The following is a 14851-nucleotide window of genomic DNA, read 5'->3' as shown; positions in this document are numbered from 1 at the left end:
TGAACATGAGTTTGACCAAACTGCAGGAGGCAGTGCAAGGCAGGAGTGCCTGGCGTGCTATGGTCCATGGGGTCACGAAGAGTCGGACACGACTAAACGACTAAACAACAACAACAACAGAAGATTGGTAGCACATATTCACTGAATGTAACATGGCAGTGGCATTAAAATACTGGATACAGTGATCCAGGTGAAACATTGGACCACTGAGTACAGTGGTACCTCGGGTTAATAACTTAATTTGTTCCGGACATTCATTCTTAACCTGAAACTGTTCTTAACCTGAGGTACCACTTTAGCTAAAGGGGCCTCCGGCTACCGCTGCGCCACTGGGCGCGATTTCTGTTCTCATCCTGAAGTAAAGTTCTTAACCTGAGGTACTACTTCCGGGTTAGTGGAGTCTGTAACCTGAAGCATTTGTAACCCGAACTGTTTGTAACCTGAGGTACCACTGTATTGTAAAATCAAGAGAGTATTGTGTAAGTGAGTGGAGTCTTCATACCGTTTTAGGTTAGATATCGCTATACCTCTTCTTTCTTGTCCCTATAAAGGGTTCGTTGAGGTAGCCGAGGTCTCTTGTTTTCATGAACAAAATTTAATAAAATTTTGACCCATTATTAAACGAGAGATGGGTATGCTTCTTGGTAAGACTCGGAATAAGTAAAGATGGTTAACTTTGACCAGCTTTTGAGCTTAGTTGTTAAATGTTTTATCAAGGGAGTAAAGTTCAGTTTTTATAGTTTAGATAGAGTCATAGGTATATTCACTCCCAGGTATTTCTGGCCAGTTGTTTTGTATCAGTTCAGTTGTAGGTTTGGTGGGGTGTGTGTATACACATGAACTCAGATTTGGCGAAGTTAACAGCGAACCCAGATATCTTGGCACATATAGCAAGTTGGTGCATAATAGCAGGTAAAGAGGCTTTAGGATCAGAAAGGAATCGTGCAACATCATATGTGAACATATTGATAAGATGGATTTTTCCGAATAATTCAAAACCTTTTAGATCCTCATCTGCTTTCACAGTGCCAAAGCTAAGGGTTCTGTGGCTAGGGCAAGGTAGTGTGGAGTCCTGCTTCGTGCCCCGGCCAATGGGAAATATCTATGAGTGTTCCCCATTCGCCAGAACTTGGGCCAGTAATCCATAGCATAAATCTGAGAGCATATCAACCCAGGATGCACAAATACCAAAGGAACCTCAAATTGTAAAGAGAGGCTGTCAGTTTAAACAATCAAATGCCTTGACTTCATCCAGCATCCTGAGAACAAGAGGTTCTGGACGTGATTGATCCTTAAAAATGTATTGAGAATCTTTCTAATAGGCTATGAATCCGACTTGGTCATGGTGGACATAGTTGGGTAAATTACTTTAAAAGGCAATTGGTCAGTATCCCTGTAAATTAGCATTCATATTAATCAATGAAATAAGTCTATATGATTCAACTTGTTAAGGTTTGGGTATAACTGTGATAACCGAGGCACACCAAGATCCAGGAATTTGGCCTCTATTCTCTATGTCAATAAACATTTGTTTTTCTTTCTTTTTTAGCTTCGAATCTGAGATACTGAATAAAAGACATGAAGTGATAGGTGTAAGAAAAATCTGCAGTCAAGAGGACAGCTCAAACACTGGTAAGCTCTATTTTTAATCATGTTTCTTATTGGTTTCACAGTTTAATTTGTTAAACTACATATAGCATTTTTCTGATTACTTAAGAAAAACCTACTGTATTTATAAATATTGATTTTTGGGGGGTGGGGAGGGAAGGCTTATAGTGCCCAAATGTATTTTACCTTCCCCAAAGAGTATCAATGTAATTCTTGTATAAGTCTTTTGAGAAGTAAGTCTCACAGAATTAAATGAGTTTTACCCCAAGTAAGTGAGATTGCACCCTAAGGCACTTCTAGCTTGAAGTTGCAGTGCACTGGTGTGGAGAGCAGGAGTAGAGTGGGGAGGAGGAAAAGGAGAGGAGAGGAGAGGTGGGTTTAAAAGTCCTGCAAGTGCATCCTTTGATCCTATTAAGTCTATTTGCCAGGTCTTAGGTCCACAAAGTATTTTCTGATGGAGCCTTTTCTTTGTGTATCTTTTTGATGGGGTTTCAGCTGAGCACTGAAACAATAATTTTACAAATAATTCTGAGTTCCTGCCTCTTCCTATCAGGTTATGGATTCATTATTGTTGGCCTTATTTCTCAGTGATGTATTGGGCAGCTGAGCTCCTGAAAGATCAGTGATTTAAATATCTTATTTAAATAACTGTTAGTTCTTTGCAGCTTTTGAAAGAGGAAATATCTCATTTGTTTTACTGTTTTGTTTTGACATATATTAGATATATGTTTTGACTTAAGACTTTTATTTCAAAAAGGAAAAAACAATATTTCCTGAAATACAGATTCAGAGTGAAAACATAGCCTTGCTCCCAATGTTGATGATTAAGAAAGAACTGCCCTCCCCCTTTCTGCCCTGACTGGCATAAAACAAGAGGACTCTGGAAGCAGCAGTGGATCTGCGACTCAGCTTCTCTCTAGATAGAATTGCTCTGCATGCTGTTATCTTTATGAAGGAAAGATTGTTGTCCAGGTTTTTTTTTTAAAAAAAGAAGCTACTTATTTAACAAAAAAAATAATCTGTCATTGCTGTCTTGTATTTGTATGTATTTTTTTAAGTGTGTATAACAGTATAACATATTCTACTATAATGCATAGTATATAAAATGGTCTTCTACAATATATAGTATATAACAGGGGTCCCCAAACTTAGGCCTGGGGGCCGGATGCGGCCCAATCGCCTTCTAAATCCGGCCCGCAGACGGTCCAGGAATCAGCATGTTTTTACATGAGTAGAATGTGTCCTTTTATTTAAAATGCATCTCTGGGTTATTTGTGGGGCATAGGAATTTGTTCAATCCCCCCCAAAAAAATATAGTCTGGCCCCACACAAGGTCTGAGGGACAGTGGACCAGCCCCCTGCTGAAAAAGTTTGCTGACCCCTGGTATATAACATAGATCACAATGGAGAGAAGTTCTTATATTCAGGGATTTGTGTGCATTCAGTGGGATGTTAAAGAAAGAAAGCTTTAACTCTGGAAGAGTAGTCACCATTCCTGCCTCTTGTTTTGAACTAGCTTTAAGTGGAGGTGTAAAGGTCAGAGAATTCTGATGAAAAGGGAAGCAGAAATTGCTACAGTTTGTATGTTTGTGTTTGTGTGGTCAGGAAAATAAATCAGGCAAGTGAATATAATCAGCAAATGATACATTCATTTCAATATAAATATCAAAAATAGGCAAAAAAGTCATTTAATTTAAGTTACATAAGTTGCACAATTAGTTACATAATCTATTTAGCTTACATTAAACAGCAGACACTGGGATAGTATTTGGCAGAAATCAAACTCCAGCAGAACAGAAATAGCACTGATTGCTGGCCCGGGTACAGTGTGGCCGTGAGCAGTCAAGGGCTAATATGGGGAGATGAAATAATCACAGGACAATTGCTTTGGGATAAAATGGGGCACAACTTTGTTGATTACAGATGTAAGTCAGTCTTGGCATAGTCATTGGGTATGTATCCTAAATCACCCAATCTGACTGTTGCTTGATTACTGAGTAGGCACTGGGCAAACCTTAGTCTTGGATGAAGGGGGGTTGTAGTCTCTTCCTGCCCCCCCCCCAGTGCTATGGTATCCCATTAAGGGGATTTGGGGGGAGTTGCTTATATCAGAGGCACAGCATGACTCAAAGCAGCAATTCCTGCAGAGGTCAACTAATTTGATGTAAGTCTTAGGAATCCTCCGCTGCCAAATAGACCCTTGACAGCACTTCTGGCAAGTGGGCCAGAAGTTAATGGTTGCCCAGTGCCTATGCCAAATCTTTTCATCTGTATTCAATAAATCTGCGGCCTTATTTGATCCAAACATAAGTGTGTGGTGTCCATTATTATATGCTGTCAGGGAGGTGGGGAGCATAGAGCGTCAGCATGCAGTTGCTGTGAGGAATTGATCAGAACTGCAGGTGAGCCACCAGAATCCCCTGTGACCATTGGAGGAGGAAACAATGTCTTCCCAGTCATGTGAGAAACAGGCGCCTGCCCCCCACCCCTAGCGTCAGGCCACACACTGCTCACTGGGGGAAGAGATAAGTGGTCCTTGCAATGAATTCAAATTAGAAAGGAAATCACTGTCTTCTTACACCTCTGAGTATGACATTGGGTTGTACTCAGTTAACTTTTAATCAGAGTAGATCCATTGAAATTAATGGCTACTAATTTCAGTGGGTCTACTCTGATTAAAAGTTAGTTGAATACAGTTACAACTAAATGAGTATATGAAATTAACTGCATGATTGTTTGAAATGGACCTCTTTGCTGATTCCTGATTCAAATTTCCCAATGCCTGCATTATGTCTAGTCATAGCATGGCTCATAGCAACTGGGGTGATTTGCAACAGAGAATGGTGTTAAAAGGAAGGATTAATGCCCCTTCTCCCACACTGCAGCCACAATTCTAATTTCTCCCCTACCCCACACTCCCTAAGTTGCTTTTAGGCAGAGACAAACATGTCAGAATATCCAGGAACAGATTTACCAGGCAATGTGTGGTTCTGGCCCTTTAAAAAAGCACCTTATTCAAAATTCTCCTGCTCTTTGAGCAGCATAGTTAAAGCTGATAAAAATGGAAAGCATGAATTAGCCTTTTTCTATTATATGTCAAGTTTCATTGTATTACTTAAGAATTTAAAATATTACATATTGTTCTGTACTGTAATTGCATTCTTACAATGTTTCTATATTATAGCAGAAGAATTTACGAGCTCTGATTCTGTAGATGAACCTCCAGATGATGCAGTGGCAACTAAGGAATCAAACTATTTACAAGAGTTCTTCAGCCCAATGGCTGTAGTTTTCCTAACGGGAGAAAGCAGTTCAATCCTCAGCCTTCACTATCTTCCTTTTACTATGGGAAAACGTTATTGTGCCATAATTTTATTCAATGAACAGGTAAATATGTATATTTTACATGCATTGCCCTTGTGAATGACATGAGAAAAATTGGGACACTAAATCTTATAGTTCATTGAAAATGCAAAAAATAAAAATAAAATAAAATGCACCAACATCAAATACTTGTCATATCCTAGTACATTCTTGCAAAGTCCTTCTATCTTCTCCAATCCTCCTATTGACTCATAGGTCAATATTAAGCAATCCTGAAGAAAGTATGGAAGATGTTCCATATCCATATCTGCATGCCGACACATACCTTTTAAAACAAGTAAACAAACCAAAGCACTTTTAAAAAGGCATTCATTCATTCATTTAATGAAATTATTGCCTGCTTTTCAGTCAAATTATATCCAGCATCTTATAGTTGATTATAACAATATAATAAAAAGAATTGTCCTGCTGATGGGGAACTCAAGAAATACACTGGGGAGAGTTGATGTTAAAAGCATTCCCAGTCCCTTTGATATTTTTATAGCTGTTGCTGCTATTTTTATGAAACCTCAGGTGAACTGGGGGAAATAGCAACCCCCCCACCTCTCTTCCAATTCTGTGATAAGCAGGCTGTAAGAGATAAAACTGTCACTAGAACACATGTAGGCACACCACAGCCCCTGATGTGCATGTGGCTCTCCCCCTCCCGAAAAACCCACCAACTTTACCCATATGCTGATTTGATGAGCCAGCAGCTAGGTGATGGGGAAAATGACACTATCAAGCAATTTAAGATCTATCTGGACTGCTGGGGGTGGAGTTGTAAAAACCTCTGCTCCACAACAATTCCAATATACATACAGTCACCATCGTTGTGGTGCTCTTAGCAATCTCTGCTGAATTGCTGTGTGTGTGTCCATGGAGGGAATGTTTTAGATTAAAACACACACAGAGACACACATACTTACTTTTAAAGGATTGGTTTCCATATTCAGCAGTTTTGAACCATATGGCCATTAAAAAGTTGCAGTTGTGTAAGTGTCTTAGCAGGAGAGCTCAAGATTTTTCAACCTTTATTTTTAAATGCAAGGCAGCATGCTGTGAAATAGAAAAGAGTAGTACTGTTAATTTGACCTTCATTGATAGGTGTCAAGATTGCCTACAGGTATAACCATAAATTCTGGGTGTCTGTTAAATTGTAGCTGCATTTCAAAGTTAATGAGTGGGACCACACTGTCCTAATAATGGCAGAAATACTGCCTTAAGGATTAGAGCTCTAGAATGGGATGCCACTATAGATGATATTCTTAATGTTTGGATATACGTATGTGAAAAATGTTGGACTAATACCAAGTTTTCTTTTTGTGACTCCAGCAAGTAAAGAATGTACCATGGGATCAGTCTAATAGGTTGATATCCTTGAAGTCCTCCACTGAAGACTGACACACATTTAAAGGTCCAAATGGGTTAAGCCAATTACATCACATCTTACATGCAAATAATGCATGCAATCAATGGGAGTAATGGCTTTCATGGCATTGATAGGGCATCCGAGTTAAATAATGACAAATACTTCTGGTCCTAATTCTTTCCTACCCAACGTTGAATTACTAGATTTATTTTATTATACCTTATAGTATTTCCAGTTTAGTTTATGAAGAGGCTTTAAAACGAAGACTCTCAAATGCATGAAATATTCTTGTAAGTCAAGCTTCAATGTTGCTGCAATGGATTTGTGTTTGTTTATAGTCTGAGAGGCTTCTAATTTGTTCTGCATGAATTGTTGTCGAAATTGAAATGCATATGTTCTTGTGTTTCAGATTGGGGAATTTGTGTACCTGGTGGAAGGAACATGTGATTTACCATTGCCTTCAGGCTTACTTCCAATGAATAGCCCAAATGTTCTGTGCATTAGCAGCGTGTTAGAAGGTAGAGTGGGGGTGTAAAAATATCTCTCCTGCCCCCCCATTAAACTTTTAGATACAATAAATTCCACAAGTATTGAAATATTTTGCAATGCGGAGGCATCAGAAAACTGCCATGGAATATATAATTGTTTCTTTTCCTGGTACCTCAAATGGTAGTCAGACATTTTTATTTGGATTACAAATTACTTCTTGCTCACACGTATTTCTTATCCTTGCATATGCCTGCTCTCTACTGGTGCAAATAACAAAGGATTATTTTCAGTGTTCTCCATACATCTTTATCAGTTACAGCTTCTTTCCTGGTTGTCTCAGCATTGTATATTGGTAGCATATGGTTATGACTCTGCTTATATGAGCACTATGCCAGGTGAATGTTCCTAGACTCCAAAGGATTAAAAATTGATGTATAGAGTTCTGTTCTGACCATTTATCAAAGCCACATGAACTACCCTTAAAGGTATAAAAAAGCTTCATGCTGTAATCCTTCACAGTATTTCAGGCCTGGGAACCTGTTTAGCTTTTTTTTTTTTTACTGGTCTCTTTATATTTAGACTTACTTCAGCTTGCAAAATTCAAATTTGCTATCTTTGTTCAATTAGTATCCTCTAGCCATGCTGCCATCTGGATTTATTACTGGTTGATAATGACCATGAGCTGGCAACCCAAACAGGCAATAGTTAAAGGAGAAGAAAAGGTTACTTATCTGTAATTGTAATTCTTGAAGATAATAGCTTGTATAGCCTTCCTTCACTTTGCATGGATCCAAACAGCAAATTACCTTGGAAGAGTTACAGTTACTACACAAGTGACCTTTCTTTCATGGCCTGTGATTCAGACATACTCCTGCATGTCCATTTAATGAGGGCCAAACAGCCCTGTCAGCAAGGGATTGATGCTTGTGGAGACAGTGTGCCCCTAGGCTTCTCCAAAATGGAGTATATACTGACAGTAGTACCAACGAGAAATATAGCTACATTTCTTTAGCACCACTGGGCCATAGATCTACACAGCTTTGGCAATAGGGCATGTAAAGTCTCTAAACCCATCTGTGTTTAATTGAACTCCGTTTTTACATACTCAAGATCTTTTCCGTGCTGTGCTTTTGAATGAAACCAGCAGCTTGAACTGTAATGCTAGCAATGACTTTTTGCCTAGTCATTTGTGAATATTTTGGTGATTAGATCTGTTTGCATCATGTACCAATCATCAGCCATGTCCTTATGCTCATTCTTTTATATGTATTTAAGCTGTAGAAAAACCTGTAGAAACTGTAGAAAAATCAAGAATTATAAGATTAAGACTTATTTCCATCATGGCTGCTAAAAGGGGAAGAAAATGTTTTAATAGCATTGTAGTTCAACTGTTTTAGTTGATAAATTGAAAACAAGTGGGTTCAAGCTAGTTTTCTCCATGATTCCAGTGCATAATAGAAATGGGAATTCAGATTGCCAACTTTTTTCTGGCAGGACTTCTGTATCTTTGTAGTTTGCTTGACATGAGAAAATCTACCAGATGAAATTTTATTCCTTCACTTTATTTATCAGGTGCATTTTGTTGAATCATAGGTGTTAGAAGCACAGGAGCCCTGCTGAGAAATAAAGTTAGCAACACTAGTTTTGGGGTTGGGTTGTCCTTGTCAGCTTTTTCTAACACTAGGCTTTTGGCTCTCGCTCTGGGAAGCCATAGCAATTGGTGCTATGGTACCAAATTTAGCATCTGCCTGGTGTGCTGTAGAAGCAAAAATCTTAGTTGGCCGTTGTTGATGTTACCTCTTGCTCTTCTTTATTACAGGTGACAGAGAAATACAACCAGTGCTTTGTCTGAAATGTTGTGTTGGTAATATGCTTCAAGAAAAGCTGAAGATCCCTCTCGTGAATGAAGCTAGGGAAAAGGCTCTGGCTCTTGCAGCACAGCAGCAAATGTCTGCTTTGGAGTATGAGCGAAGAAAGGTCACTGGGACACTTGAGAGCAGCAGTGTTCGAGTTGCAGTTGCAGCTTTAGGTCTGTCACAAGTTGAGGTAATAACATTATTGACTGCAGATCTTACAATTGTACTTTGTTCATTGCATTTTGAAGCTGACAGGGAAGCAACATTTTGACTGCATAGTGCACGATTGGTAAAGGGCCCTTTTGTCAAGCTGATTATCTGAGCACCAATCTTGTAATGCAGTTTTCTCCATTCTGTTATAAAGCTGCCCAAACCCCCAGAGTTTGATTTTGAGAGGTAACCACCAACCTGGGAGTAAGCGTCTCAGCACATAGTAGCAGGGTTGGATCAGAAGTATGGTGGTTCCTGGGCTAGTGGACCCTCTTCCAGCCGAAAAACAATTCATATGCACAAGATAATTCAGTTTCTTTAGACATTTCTGTGCCCGCTCCCATCCTTAATTGTTCCAACCAACATAATTTAGTAACAGTATCATCCATTTAACTTGAAAAGAAAAATTGGTGTGTGGCATGGGGTTAAGGGAAATATAGCATTCCTACAGGCAGAAGTTAAAAAGTAAACTATACTTGTGCCACCAAATCCCCCAAATGGCTTTTTAAACATAGGAGATTTTGAAGGTATTTTGATAATTGTGTAATATAATTAAGAAAATAATTCTGCAAAAACAGGGAAATAAAAATCTAGCTGCGTACACAGAACCTTTTACATGCTTCCTCGTTGACTTGCAGTTAGTATGAAAACATAGTTAAGAATCAACTACGCTGTTCTTTTATTTGCAGAAAGATGCGCTGCACAACTCTCCTAAATTTTCTAAAAAATATATTGAGTACAGTGTTGAAGTGAGCATGCCTGAATATTTTGAAAGCCCTGAAAAGATAGAAATACCTGTGTTGGCATCAAGCAGAGTTCATCCTACACACCAGGGAAAAGAACGTATTTGGTCTGCAGAAGAAAGAGGTGACAAGCATCTGATTAATAAATTGCATGGTCAGGCGGAGTCCCCCCAAACCCCAGGCAGCCCCCGAGCGGAATAACGACACAGGACAACGTTTTATGGGATTAAAAATTGGCCACAACTTTATTAAGATTCAGATGTAGGGAGACCTTGGCTCAGGCATTGGGTGTTTATCCTTCCCAGCCCCTAACCAGGGATCTGGGTTATTTCAGGGTTATCCAGCATGTGTGGGGGCTGATTGTGTGGGCGGAGACCACAAGCATCCAGCCCAGGAAGGCGGCGCCAGCATCCGAACTGCCATGGCTGTCCCGGGGATCCCAGGGGGCTGTGTGTGACCACGCAAAATGCACACCCCTTTTATGTGGGGAGCGGTCATTACTACTACCACTGTCAACAACAACACTTGATACTAATGCTGGAATTCTTCATATATCTAACCATCCTGTTTACTGCAGATGTTCTTCACTGGGAATGGATGCCCAGTGAGTGGAACAATATCTGTACTGTGGAGATGAGAGATGGTCTGAAGCCATTTACAACTTCTGCAGATTACAGGAGCATTTTCTTTTCCTCTGCACCTCGCTTATTTTCATTATAACCAGGCATAAGGGGAGTGGGATATCAGTCGTAGAGGAAAGCTACTCTTGTTTTTTTACAAGCTACTAACTAACATCAGTGTAGTAAGACTACAGGTGTAAAATTTCCGGAAATTTTGAAGCCATGGAAAAAAAAACACACGTTTCCCCCTCTGTTTTTCCCTGGGGGGGGGGGATGGAAAATTTGGGAAAATTGAAACAAAGTTCAGTGTGGAGTAGTTTAACAAATTGCATGAAACGCAGTGTATATTAAAGTATTATGCTTGCAATAAAACAGGTAATCACCCCCCTTTCCCTCAAAGCAACCAAAAAAGCAAGAAACCAGCAACTTAAAAAAAAATTAGATTTGCCCCTTCGCACCAACAGCAAATAAAGTTAAGGTCCACCTCAATATTTAAGCTCCATAGAAGGTCTACCCTTTGAGTAGTGCTTAAAAAAAGAAAAAGAAACAGAAGATACAACATGCAGTATACATGCAGTTTATTCTATCTCATTTTCTGAACTACTGCTATCATTTCCCATTTCTTCTTCCTCTTCCTCTTTGTCATTTTTCTCATGGACTTCTAAAAACGTCTTTGGAAAAAACCAGGGGGGACCTGCCCCCCCCCATTTTTCTGGGTTTTTCCCAGGCCTTCCCATCTCTACTTGAGGACAGCCGGGGCAAAACGTAAGGCAATTTTTTGGCATGCCAGGCCCAGAAGTAACCGACACCCAGTTACTGAATAGTATGTTGCAGTAAGACTCAAACTCTGTTTGAAAGGAAAAGGAGTGTGTGTGTTTTTAAAATTGAATTTGTTATTATATATTAAAAACCGCACGATGGTAAGAGAGCTTCTAAACAGTTTACAAAAAATATAAAACAGAACATTAAAATGATTGATAAAGGACAGTTAAAAGCAGGTATTTAAGAGTATTCAAAAGATGATTAAAGTCAGCAGTAAAAAATTATTATGGTTGGAAATTTAAGGACTGGAGCTTTGGAAGTAAAAGCTTGTGCCAGTGAAGTAAACAGAGCATGTGGGACAAACAGCTTTTATTATACAGGATATGTAGTGGAATAATCATACAAAAAAGGCCAGTGACTGACTTTGGTATCCAAAACTTTTAATTATCAACATGTTTACTGGAAATCTTACCGATGTTGTTGTTGGCATCCATCTGTTTGGAAATATTTTGAATAAGCTAACATAAAAATAAAATGTCTCAGAATTGCTTACCAGTTTTTCAAGAAGATACTATCACACTTGCTGAATCTCAAAAGAGCCCTTAGTTCATTTTTAATCTCAAAGGAGCCCTTGATTCATTTTGACATCAACATGATTTTCTTCATGTACCTGAGTGAAATATTGCTACATATTTCACATTGTCAGTCTGTGCCATCTTTGTGTCTTTGGGGTCAAATTAAAGATCCCTGAACCATAGCTGTAGCAATGAAAGGAGGTAATTTCAAGTTTGCCTGGTTGCTTAAATATTCAGGATACCTAATTTGAAATTCACTGGATTTTGTTGCATAAGTGCTCCATTGTAGTACCTAGCAGTTCGAAAGCACACCAGTGATTAGATAAATCATAGCTGCCAAGTCTCCCGTTTTCCTCGGGAAAACCCCTTTTTTACTCACCTTTTCCCGGTGGTCCCCCGTATCACTTCGTCTCCCGTTTTTCTCCATTATTTTCTCCTGCTGGCGGCCATTTTTTTTCATTCCGATTTGCCCTTCTATGGGCACCAAAAGTCGCATTTACGCCGCCAGCTTCAAAAGTCGCATTTACGCATGTCCGGAAGTGCATAGATGTGACTTCCGGTGTTGGCGGCGGCCATTTTGGTGCCCATAGATGGGCGAAGCGACACCGGAAGTTGCGTCGGCACACTTCCTGACATGCGTACAAGCGACTTTTGAAGCCGGCGGCGGCCATTATGGGTGCCCATAGAAGGGCAAAGCAACACCGGAAGTTACATCGACGCAACTTCCGGTGTAAAATGGCTGCCGGTCCCGGATTCTGCAGTCCGGAACTTGGAAGGTAAGAGATAAATAGGGATCGCTGTGGCAGGAAGCTAAATGGCGTTTCCGTGTGCTCTGGTTTTTGTCACGGTGTACCGTTACGCCAGAAGCGGTTTAGTCATGCTGGCCACATGACCCAGAAAACTGTCTGTGGACAAACGCCGGCTCCTTTGGCCTGAAAGTGAGATGAGTGCCGCAACCCCATAGTCGCCTTTGACTGGACTAACTGTACAGGGGTCTTTTACCTTTTTTTAACCTTTATGAAGAGAATACAATATTGGTTTATCTTTAATGTGTTAAAATACTTGTTTCTTTTCTTTTAAAAGTAACTCTTACCAATTTTCTCGCACATTTGTATTCATACGTTAATTAAATAGTTTGTAGCTTGGATCGGTGCTATTGGTGTTTAGGCTTCATAGAGTTTGAGTTGTGTGCATATTAAGTAAAAGACTGCCAGCTGGCTGTGACATACCAAGCTGTCTTCAATTAGGTACTTATATGTAATGCTTCAGAAAACAAATATTAGCCTATATATTCCAAATTCAAATTCCATCTTACAAGACTGAGCTGGATCTTTTTAGCAAAGAAGCGAAACTCCCTTTTTTATAATAAGCACAAAAATGAAGAATTGGCCATCATGGTAACTACAACTGCATGTTGATGAGAAGAGGAACAGAGGTCTAATTCCTGAAGCTTTGAACAACTAATATGGTTGGCATTAAAAAAAATAATCATCATCATCTGCACCTTGTTCCTATGACTCTAAATGCAGAAATCTTATGGTACCTTCGTACCATGTGAGGTTTTATCTGCTAATGTATACATATCAAACTGCTGTTAAAGGTACAGAAGCAGACCAGACCATCTTTCAGGTCAGAAGGCAACAATGACAGGTAGACTTTGGAGTTATAAATACATGTGAATAGAGAGAGCCAGTGTGGTGTGGTGTAGTGGTTAAGAGCGGTAGACTTGTAATCTGGTGAACTGGGTTCGTGTCTCCGCTCCTCCACATGCAGCTGCTGGGTGACCTTGGGCTAGTCACACTTCTCTGAGGTCCCTCAGCCTCACTCACCTCACAGAGTGTTTGTTGTGGGGGGGGGAGGAAGGGAAAAGAGAATGTTAGGCGCTTTGAGACCCCTTCAGGTAGTGATAAAGTGGGATATCAAATCCAAACTCCTCCTCCCCTTCTTCTTCCTCTAACTTACAATATTCCAATGACTGATTAAATAGTTTGCTTTGTACTTGATGCTTGTGAAGTGCTATTGAACTGTTAAGGCACTAACCACTTTAATATGCTTTATTTTTTTTAAATTTTGCGCCTGAATAATTTAAATGAAATTTTTAATAATTACATTCTGTCTTTTGGTGTGCTGTGCTTTCATGCTTAATCAATAGCTGTTCAATACTCTGAAACTAAAATAAGGGTGGATATTAGCTATAGGCTAATTCTATCTTCTTTTTAATTCGGTCTCTCCATGGTTTTTCATCTCTAATGATCCATTCATTAGAAAGCAACAGATATACATGCCTGTGTGTCAGACGCAGGGCAGCACTAAAAGATTCACAACTCTGTTTTCAGTAAAGTTAACTCTTTCTTCAAAGAAACAAACATACACTCGGCCTAGTGGTCTCAGCAACACTTCCCAGCAGGCCTTGCCTCTATGGAGCAGTTGACAGAACTGAAGGTCCCTGCCTTCCTCCTCTCCCGGCTGTTTCTCAAGCACTCTAAAATTGCAGTCTGCACACTTCTGACCTCTTCCCCGCTCTTCGCATTACTATGCAGGTTCTTGGGGACCAGGGAGGAGGGGAGGGGAGCCTGTTGCAGCAGGAGAGGGAGACTCCCTGGATTCTTCTGAACTCTTCTCCGCCTGAACTCTCCTTGGTGTCCCACCACCAATCTCCTGGTCCTGAGCCTTCCTCCTCTGGGGTTCCCTGACTTGTGCCTCCCACCACTCATTTTTGTCCAGCCAGTCCTTGACATGGCTACACTGTTGATTGTCACATCACTAAAATAAAGCAGACCACACAGCCAAACATCCTCCACTAATCCTTGCAAATAAGATTGAATAGCATGTCACCTCACATTACTTAGGCTAGCAAATCATTAACAATATGTTGACATCTATGGTTGTTAGAAATAACATTTATTTCCACTACTCAATTTAGAAGACATAAATATTTACATATTTAATAACACTATCTAGAAAGCACAATTTCCTGAATACTTCTCTATATGTGTATGTTAAAAATATGCCTTCATATTATACTCAAGAACAGCTTATCATTTTCACTATATGCCTTATGAATTCTGCCTCTGTTCAGCGTCTGGGGTAATCGGAGCAATCTTTTATTTCACAGTAATTTCCTGGAGCTTTAAACCTGCTCCCCAGCACAATGATATCAGTGGTCCTCTTTCCCTTCTGGTTGTGTTCTGTGGGTGGCCTATTTTGTTTTACATACATACTAAGATTTGACTTTTTGAGATGCCCACCAGTG

The 14851-nt window shown here is 39.8% G+C and overlaps 1 protein-coding gene across 2 annotated transcripts in view; it reads left to right on the top strand.

Moving 5' to 3' along the window:
* CFAP47 (cilia and flagella associated protein 47) overlaps nucleotides 1-14851 on the top strand; it is a 194532-nt gene that overhangs the window by 75522 nt on the left and 104159 nt on the right. Inside the window, exons 41-45 of one of the 2 annotated variants that reach the window (XM_060273534.1) lie at nucleotides 1550-1632; nucleotides 4796-4995; nucleotides 6753-6861; nucleotides 8652-8878; nucleotides 9588-9765. In XM_060273534.1, the coding sequence (XP_060129517.1) occupies nucleotides 1550-1632; nucleotides 4796-4995; nucleotides 6753-6861; nucleotides 8652-8878; nucleotides 9588-9765 (797 nt within the window). Of the gene's footprint in view, nucleotides 1-1549; nucleotides 1633-4792; nucleotides 4996-6752; nucleotides 6862-8651; nucleotides 8879-9587; nucleotides 9766-14851 lie in introns of both variants that reach the window. The other variant, XM_060273533.1, reaches the window with a different exon arrangement.

The sequence above is a fragment of the Zootoca vivipara genome, chromosome 4, assembly GCF_963506605.1.
Source record: "Zootoca vivipara chromosome 4, rZooViv1.1, whole genome shotgun sequence".
Lineage (NCBI taxonomy): Eukaryota > Metazoa > Chordata > Lepidosauria > Squamata > Lacertidae > Zootoca > Zootoca vivipara.
Note: the sequence above shows the minus strand (reverse complement) of the source record. Positions and strands in the feature narration are given on the sequence as shown.